Source organism: Lepisosteus platostomus, chromosome 9, assembly GCF_059453375.1.
Source record: "Lepisosteus platostomus isolate fLepPlt1 chromosome 9, fLepPlt1.hap1, whole genome shotgun sequence".
NCBI classification, from domain to species: domain Eukaryota; kingdom Metazoa; phylum Chordata; class Actinopteri; order Semionotiformes; family Lepisosteidae; genus Lepisosteus; species Lepisosteus platostomus.
The window spans coordinates 21,593,627-21,603,660 of record NC_142619.1 but is presented as its reverse complement, the minus strand read 5'-3'; the positions used below and the strand labels follow the sequence as shown (position 1 = coordinate 21,603,660).

The 10,034-nt window shown below is 38.0% G+C and overlaps 1 protein-coding gene across 1 annotated transcript in view; it reads right to left on the bottom strand.

The window, feature by feature from the left end:
* Window positions 1-2,188: 2,188 nt before the first annotated feature.
* poc1b (POC1 centriolar protein B) overlaps window positions 2,189-10,034 on the bottom strand; it is a 46,485-nt gene continuing 38,639 nt past the window's right edge. Inside the window, exons 11-12 of the mRNA XM_088647183.1 lie at window positions 4,699-4,908; window positions 2,189-3,956 (exon numbers count right to left, since the gene is read on the bottom strand). Coding sequence (XP_088503309.1) covers window positions 3,813-3,956; window positions 4,699-4,908 — 354 coding nt within the window. The 3' untranslated portion in view covers window positions 2,189-3,812. The remainder of the gene's footprint in view (window positions 3,957-4,698; window positions 4,909-10,034) is intronic.

Here is a 10,034-nt window from a genome sequence, read left to right as displayed (position 1 = left end):
AGAACAAAATATCAAAACAGAGCAAACCTAGTGTTAAAGTTTCACTGATTGCAATTACATCTTTAGCTATTGCAATTTGGACTGAGGAAATTGTCTTGGTTAAACATCATTAGGTCTTTTGCAAAATCTGAATTTTGCATGAACACCAGAAATATTAGGAAAATGAGAACAACACCCTCTTGTCTTCATGTTAGTTTCTATTTATCCTCAGGGATCAGAGTAATAAAAACCAAAAATCATGTGAGTTCTCAGGAATGACTGTAAAGAAAAAAAAGTGCAATGACTCCTTTGTTTAAAAGAGCTGTCTCACAAATCTAACGGAAGTGAACCTTACTTCGGATGCAGTAGACAACAGGAAAAGGAACTTTGGATCTTTCTCAAAAACTAAATGCTTCTATTTACCCAGGCCAGTTCCTTTGTAGGATACTTCAACGCCATATAATAAAACATAACAGCGAGATAATAATATGGCTTTGTCTCCCTTTTCCCCTGCATTTAACTTGACAAAGAGGTTTAGTCAGGCTTTGAGCCTTTACAGTTTAAGCCTCCTGTGAGATTTTCTGTTTAAAGCTTTTAGCAAACAAAAGCCTGCCAAAACACGCCCTCACTGTGTGAGTGTGTTTCATCTCTGGGCTGATCTCCGGGCTTTGCACAGGTGTCATTACAAACAGGATATCCGAAGGCCTCAGGTCTCAACAGCTGAGCATGGGAGCAGCTTCACTGAAATCCTATCGGGCAGGGCAAACTGTTTTTATGCCTCCACTATGGCTACTCTTCCTTTGTTCTGTTCCGTCTTTATGTTCTGTTCACTCTTTAAGGGAACATGTAGGAGCAGGTGTGCCGTAGGGGTGGGTGTAAGTTCCCTTGGAGGTTAGAACTTGCATTACTGTTGCAACACAAGTCAAAGCAAAGAGAACAGAACCTCAAAAGCATAATAATCCGAAGATCATGTTTACCTTTAACGCTATCTAGGACAGACACTCTGTGTTACTGTTGTACACTTAAGACTTCAAGTCTGTGCTCCATAATATTTATTTTTTCAAACAATGCCCCTGTCACCAGAAAAAATGACAAGACGCTAATGGGAAACAATGGGAAACAATGGTACCCCTTTCAGCCTACCAGAAGCAAATTCACTTGCTGCAGGTTTTTAAAAAAGTCATCCTGGCTGATGAACAAAACAAGTTGACCAGTGATTAATGCACAAAGCAGTTAACAGTGAAAAACAAAATTACATGCATGTTGTTAAGCAATAAGTACTTACTCCACCCTGTACAACTGAAATTCAAGAAAAAACAGGTGGCTGTAAATCTTGCATCTTCAATCTTAAATAGCTGGCATCTGCTGATTATCTCAGGACAGTACATTCTGAGTAAGAGCAGTGTAAGACCTCTGGAATGTTCTACCACAGATATGTGGCACATACTTAGTCATTGCTAATTGTAGAACTTAACTTGACAAATTTGTGAGCCTTAAGCTTTGGTGAACTTACACATTCTTTAATAATACACCCACATGGAGGCATTAGAAAACTAAGACTTGCTGTGAGCAAACTGGAAAGATGAGAATTTATTTTTCAAGTAAAATTTATTCAGTAATTAAAGTACTATTATTTAAAGCACTGTTCTGTTAAACGCACTGGTATCTGGTGTTACTCCTGGAGCTACTGCTATTAGTATACTGAAAGGTATTTAAAACACAAAAAATATACTCTTTCCAATACCAATTAGTTATGTTTTTAATAACTGGTTTGCTAAAGTGATTAAAAGTGACTTTTCATCATGTACTCAAAGCAATACTTTGTATCCTCAAAGGTAAACTCACATTATCGGTACGATTTCTCTCTTTCTTTAAGAGCTGCCAAGATAAATGGTAGCTCCTTGGCCCAGAAGAATAGATTTACAAATACAATATAAATGTACAAATTTCAGGAGACGAAACTGGCCAGAGAATGTAGTTACCTGTAGTTGTTTAGAATGTAGTTACTTATGTATAAGCATATACTGTATATAAGCAAGTGGTTTGACTTTTCTGCTTCTCCCACAGAATATGACTGAAGCAAAAAGAAGATGTATAGATTGAATTATACCAATTTGTTTTAGTTGAATTATTTATGTTTGTTTTGTTGTCTTTGTTCCTAGGAGGTAATCTTCAGGTTAACACTTAAAACATATCCAAACACATCCCATCATGCTTTAACCTTTTTTATTCAGGCACTTAGGACTTCTAACCATGCTGACAGAGAGGAATGATGAAGACTTACTTAATTTTAATTCCATGGTCTTGGAGCATTTTTGAAAAAGTAATACTAAACAAATTGTTAGAAATTTAACAAAAAACATAAAAACATAAAAATTATGTTAAGATTATGTAAAAATGACTTCACGGACCACTGCGCGCACACTGCAGATAATAATAATAAAAATTGCTTACACTTATATAGCGCTTTTCTGGACACTCCACTCAAAGCGCTTTACAGGTAATGGGAACTCCCCTCCACCACCACCAATGTGCAGCATCCACCTGGATGATGCGACGGCAGCCATAATGCGCCAGAACGCTCACCACACATCAGCTATCAGTGGGGAGGAGAGCAGAGTAATGAAGCCAATCAATAGATAGGGATTATTAGGAGGCCATGATTGGTAAGGGCCAATGGGAAATTTGGCCAGGATGCCAAGGTTATACCCCTACTCTTTTCGAGAAACGCCCTAGGATTTTTAATGACCACAGAGAGTCAGGACCTCGGTTTTACGTCTCATCCGAAGGACGGTGCCTGTTTACAGTATAGTGTCCCCGTCACTATACTGGGGCATTAGGACCCACATGGACCACAGGGTGACCACCCCCTGCTGGTCCCACTAACACCTCTTCCAGCAGCAACCTTAGTTTTCCCCAGGAGATCTCCCATCCAGGTACTGACCAGGCTCACACCTGCTTAGCTTCAGTGGGTTGCCAGTTGTGAGTTGCAGGGTGATATGGCTGCTGGCACGATGTTGTGGAAAAATTCTGTACCATTTTTATTGTCTGGTTTTGAAACTGTATAGCACAAAAGTATGAAGAAAAGACTTATAAGACACTTTTAGACCTTTAATCAAATTAAATTATTAACCCTTGTGATGCTGAGGGTTTTGATACAGGGTTTGAAGGCATGTTTGATACAGCTGACATTTGTTCTAGATATTTGAGAGGCTGTGGAACCAAGAATAAACAAACTTGTAAAAGTCTTTTTAAAAATGTTCAGCCTGTCAGGTAGGAAACTGGTGTTTTTTGTGTCTTGAACTGCATATGCATATTTATTTACAAAGCAGTTACTACTCTTTTAAGGTGAGAAAGATTTTTTTTATTCTTTAGCTCTTAAAAATAATTTCTTTTAAAACCATGCTAATCAGTAAAACATACAGGCTATTAAATAGGTACAAATATGATAAAATCCTGAGCACTGCAACATAAAACTGTTACACCGACAAAGTTAAAGCTTTGCTTTAAACCTGCATTCCACAGATGTTGAAATGTGAGGAACTGGATGAACCTGCCCTTGTGCATTGCAGCCCTGAGTGACATTTGTTTTGTTCTGTCAAAACAATGTTTTGGCTTTCCTAGCTGCAGCTGTCCTCCAGGAGTTCACGTGTTAAGCCACAATAAGGTTCCTGTACCTCATTTTATGTAGGAGTCCGGTAAACATGCATTTAACTGAACAGCTGGGTGATTATGAAAAAAGAAGCCTCCAATGGTCAGACTCAAACCAATGACCCAAAGCAAAGACCACCAGGCAGGCTGCCCAGGGGCCCCATGTCCTGGGTATGGAAGTTCTACAAAGATGAGTTACAAGATCCGCTTTCTGCCTCCCTCTCCTCGGCCTCTCGCACCTGCACCACAATCCGTGCCTGATTCTCCAGGCATTCCTTCAGCTTGTCCTCTGTCAGTGTCAGCCGTTTTTCCAGCACAGCTACAGTCTGAAAAGGAAGACGTTTCTGTTGTCAGAAAGCACAGTACAAGGCCTGTTGCAGGCCTTTACATTTTTTTTTGCTCTGCCTGGAACCATCTCAACATGCATGCCTTGAAATCAGGAAATATGGATGTTTAAAAGGCTTAAAACCGCATCAAGGTTGGCTCATCTTTTGTGGGAATAACAGCTTCTTGAAATGATCGGAAGTTGAAGGCTGCCTTAATGTTGTTCAAGACAGTAATTTACTTATTTGGGGATTTCAGTCAACTACACTTTGGTTCAAAACAAGGTTGTGAAGGTTTTAGTGTTATCAAAGTTTGAAGCATGAAAAAAGTTTTGCTAGTGATATGTAAGAGCACTCAGGAGTGTCACTTTGAAGGGGATACTGAGCAGAAAATGGATTTACAAAAATGCAAGTTGGTGGTACGAACGGCAGCATTATTGCACAGAAAATGTACAGAATTTAGAGTAATAAAACAGCACCAAGTAAATTCAGTTGCTCAATTATGACCTGATTCATGTTCCTTGAACAAACAAAATGAAAAAAGTTTTTTGGACATTTGTAATTGGTATCTCTACTTTTGAAATTTGTAGTTAAAATACATTCCAAAGAACATTGACTCCCAGTAACACTTTTTGAACAAAACTTTTTTTAACACTTTTTGAACAACACAAAAATGTTTTCCATCCAGTAATGAATCCCCTGCCACCCAATTTCTGCTTCCCCTCTCATGGAAGTCACAACAGACCTGTGTCAAGACATCCAGTTGCTCCACAATGTGCTCCAGGGTGCTGGCAAAATTCGAAGGGAAGCCAGTGTGCTCCTCCAAGGGAAAGGTCACAGCACATGTCTCCCCTTCTTCCTCCTGCCCTCCGCTAGACCTGTGAGGCGGCTGGAAACTTCTGCCACCAGGCCAGCCCCTGCTGGCTGGTACTCCGTTCTCATGACTGCTTCCTCCCTGTAGCAGTAGAACAGAGAAGATGCATCTGAGCTCTTTTTCAGAACGGAAAGGCTGACAGAACAGACACATTTCCTCCAATTCTTCACTTCCATATGGATAAAATTCAAATTACTTCAGTCTTTTCGAATTATGATTTACTGATTATGAATCTACAGAATTTTTTCCATTTTTCTTATGCTCTTGAAAGTAGGGTCATAGCTTCAAAGCATCAGATCTAGAAAATCTCCCCTTGTTTAATCTTATTTGGGAACACATTTATTAAACATATTTTATGATCTTATCACGACACGCAAAACTCCATATTTACACAACGAAGCATTTAAAGTACCCATTTAAAAATAAGTAGCCTATATTATAATTACACAATGTAGAATTTGATTCTAAATTAATATGCATTTTATTTAATGTAATTATTCTTGCAATGACCTTTTTCCTTCTCAGAGCTGATATTCTCAAAATAATCATGTGATTATATGAGGTCCTTTTTTCGTTTCTGAAAATTTGATTACACACATACACTTTGCTCCTCCTATATCAATTCAATTTGTTATATGAGTAAAAGGTACATTTTACTACCTACTGGAAAATATTCACAGTTTGGTGACAGTTTGATCAGACTGAATAAATAGCTGAAGGAATTGGAGGTTGCTTGCCCTGTTTAAACTTGCACTTCAAGTGATCTATTTTGTTACCAGGACTGGTTTGTCCAAGGCCTCAATGATATGATAGACCAAAAACAACATAAAATACAGCTTTTCACACTAAACAAAACATAACCTGGGAAAATTGGGGGAAAAAATCACTCCATACTACACGGAGAGGGAAACATTAAAACTACAGAGATACAGAGTTTGTTAAACATCAAGTATGTAGGAATACAGAAAATGCCACAAAAAATGCATTTGATAAAAATATAAGCGCACACACTCAAAAACAGTTACCGGAATTGAAATTAAAACTGAATTTATTTATTTTTAGCACTCAAACTTCCTGAAATGAAAAGTTATATTTACAAAAAAGCAAACCCATTCTAAATAATAATATATGACATGTTAAGATATTGATAATTTTAGGAAACAAATATTTTTATTTGAGAACAATTATTTGATTCATAACTCCTCTTACATTGATCAAGAAATACATTTTTTACTTTCCAATACATGAGTCAACCTGGCAGACAGGCAAATGCATTTGAGGAAATATCTCATTAAATGTATTAGCGCATTATGAGGTGATTTATTAACTGAGAAATTATGTTACTTATGCTATTTAAAAATGAGCAAAATTTGAATTGACTAGAACAATGGCTTAAGTCATGTCATGTCATTTACCAAACTGCTTTATGCCATACAGTGTCGCGGGAAGCCGGAGCCTACCCAGCATGCAATGAGTGCAAGGCAGGGTGCACCCTGGACAGGACGCCAGTCCATCGCAGGGCAAGTGCAAGCCAATCATACATGGAGACAATTCGGAGGCCATGGTAAAGGGCAAGGGGAGAAATTTGGCCCGGATACCGAAATAACTCTCTACTCTTCTCGAGAAATGCCCGGGGATCTTTAATGATCACTGAGAGTCAGGACCTCAGTTTAATGTCTCATCCGAAAAATGGTTCATCTGGTTATATATTACTTATTTTCCCATTATGTGTCATTACTTATTTTGGAAAGATAAGATTTATTGTCCCTGAGGGAAATGTTTTTGTGGACACACAGCACTTCTGTACATTTAAATATAATGCACACACCCCCCCAAAAAACAACAACATTGCACATCAGTCTATTGCACATGTATAACACATAACAACATATAACATTTATAACACATCCTTATATCCTTTCGTCTTCATCCGAAAGACGGCAATGGCTTAAGTTTAGATCTGAATTTCCAGAGATCAGGTATCCTACCAAAACTGTTCCAATCTCCTTGAAGAATATGCATCTTACACCTTGTGTTTCCAGCCCCTTAACTTACTTGCCTAGGAGATCTGGAAAGGATGAGTAACTGGATATCAACTCTCATCCCTAAATTCTAAAGTGCACTGACACAAAACAGAATTGTACATCGTAGTCTTTTAAGATTTCTGAGAGTGCTGAAGTGTGCCTTTTTTAAACAAAATTGTGCATTCCCACATAATGCGCGCAAAAATCAATTCCACTTTGGCTTCCTGTGCAATGTCTAAAGTTCAAAGTCACTTCAAACATCTATCGCAATCTGGAAAAGGCCAGCTCTGAGGTGAACAAAGCTGTTAGTGTGTGAATGGCGTCTCGCTGGGGCCAGCAGTGACTGTCCCGGCACATAGACCACATCTGGAAAACATCTGTTATAGCATTTACTGTCAATGGACCTGTGCAATTAAAGTTTAAATAAAATCATGCCATTTAAAGGATCTTACTAACCATCATGACAATCGGAAAGGCATTCTAATTGTTTTTTATTCAGAAAACCATATGAACTAACCTGCTGTTCCTGAACCTTTGAGATCAAAATAATATTTGGAGACATGTAAAAGTTTGAACCTAGTGATATTTTTACAGGTTGTATTTTGCAGTTACTATTAAATTTTGGGCTAAGCTACTGACCACAAACAGCCTAACCATGCATTTAAATAACATATTTAAAAACCAAATACAGTTTTACTTAACAGACTAATTATTCCATATAGATTTGTAGCTATACACTTTAGCAAGATAGTCATAGGTATAAAAGGCAAGGTGATACTGTGGTGTAAACGTCCAAAAAAAGTAATCCAAAGAAAATTCTGTAATGTTTCACAGCCATATAAGGCAATATGTTTAGTAATATGAAGTGTATTCAGTCAGTGAACCACATTGTTTCCACCTTATTTTCAAGTAGTCTCAGGCAGGTCATTAAAGCTTTAACAAATTCACCTAACTCAGGCCCATGGAAAACCTCATTATGCCAGCACTTTGTAATTTATTTCAACAGGCATCAGGGCTGCTAAGCATGCTCGCTGTCTCATTTGTGCAATTAAGAATATTTATGAGCTTCTTCTGCAGTTCGAAAAGAAAAAAATAATCTTTGAACTTTTTGTTCTTTTATTATGAGCAAAGGAAATAAAGCATGTAAATCAGCTGCAAAGGAAGATCAGAGGGTTCTTGTATCGCTTTTGAGGCATGAGGAGTACTTCAGGTTCTGCACAGTAATGGGACACGCGGTCCTCTATTATCACTTCAAATCACAGATCCTTGGAACAAGCCATGGAGGTACTGAAAACACTGCACACATACTCGATTCACAAAATGGCAGCAAAGTTTCCCATTTATTTCATCTGCGTAAACACATTATGACATTAAACCGTATCATTTTGTCTTGTGACACTGAGCCACATTTCCTTGTCACAGGATCCCATGTAATGCTATTAAGTTAGTTCTCAGAACAAGGAAATCATTATTTAAATTTAAAAAAAAATCAGGGCTACTGCATTTGTTTGCTTTTCTGTGCCTTTGTGCTGGGCTCACCACAGTGACTTTTGTAGTTCTGCCTTCTATCTATGCAAGTCTTTCAATTTATTATACTACAGTTAATTACCACATAGATGTTTCTAGCTTATAATATGACTGTATTTCTACTTTTTTAGGTAAAACAGTAATTATTCACCACTTTCTATTCTTCTGTTTATCTGTATGTCCATTCACCCTCTATTCAGTGTATGTGTAACCTAATCAGGGCACAAGAGCCAAATTGCAAGCTGAGCTCTCCTGAAAAGCATTTGCACAGCCTTCCCAGATCAAAGTGCAATAAAGCTTTCAAAAGCAAAATAGATACAGACACTAAGATAAAAGTCAGGGTAAGCCACAGTGTCCAAAAAAAAAGCATTGGGATAGCAAAGTCAAAACTCTTATTACTGCATTACAGTAAATCCTACTATGAATAATACGTTTTGGACGGCTCTGTATGTGACCATGAATGATAATTACCATTTCCATCTTGAGGTATGAGTATGGTCAATATGGAATACCCAAGTGTATGACTGTCAATGGAAAACAGAAGACTAACTTTACCAATCCCAGAAGCACCCTAGATTCAGTGGCTATCAGAAATAATCACTCCCCTGGACTTTTTTACATTTTATCGAGCTACAATATGGAATCATAATGTATTTAATTGGCATTTTTGTCATTGATTGACATAAAGCACTCTGTGTCAAAATGAAAACAAAATTCTACAGATCCTCATAAATTAATTATAAATATGAAAATAACTGAACAAGAATTCAAACGCAAGTATTGAGTCAATATTTGGTAGTGGTTCCTTTGGCAGAAATTACACTCTTCTTGGATAAATCTCTACCAGCTTTGCACATCGGAACAATTTACTTTGCAAAATTGTTCAAGCTCTCTCAAGTTGGATGCGAGGATTGTTTGAGAACAGCTTTTCAACAATTGTCAACTCCTGTCACAGATTCTAGATCGGATTGAGGTTTGGGCTTTGACTGAGCCAATTCAGAACACTGACCTGTTTGTTTTTAAACTACTCCAGGGTGGCTCTGGCTGTACGTTTTGGCTCATTGTCCTCCTGGAAAATGAATCTCCTCCCAAGTCCCTTGTCTCTTGTAGACTGCAACAGATTTTCCCTCCAGGATTTCTCTGTATCAATTTCTATTCTATTCCTACCTTCAAAAGTCTTCCTGGCCCTGATGCAGTGAAGCATCCCCAGAGCATGATGCTGCCATTTCCATGCTGGGCAATAAAGATGGTATTCTCAGGATGATGTGCTATATTGCACTTGCTCCAAAAATGCTTAGAATTGAGGCGCAAAAGGTCAATTCTGGCCTCATCATACCACAGAATCTTTTTCCAGTTTGTTTCAATATCTGCCATATGTGAATTATTTTGAGCAATGTTTTTTTTTGTTTTGCCACTCTCCAATGAATCCCAGTGAAGCACCTAAGCAATTGCAGTCGTTTCTCCCATGTTAGCCGTGGTTGACTGTAATTCCTTTAGTTGTCACGAGCCTCTTACTGGCCTCCCTGACTACTGCTCTTCTCACGCAGATGCTCAGTTTTTCTGAACGTCCTGTTCTACACAGATTAATAGTTGTGTCATATTTTCACAATATGTGCTTTATGGGATATTCAGTGCCTTGGAAATGTCCTTATACCA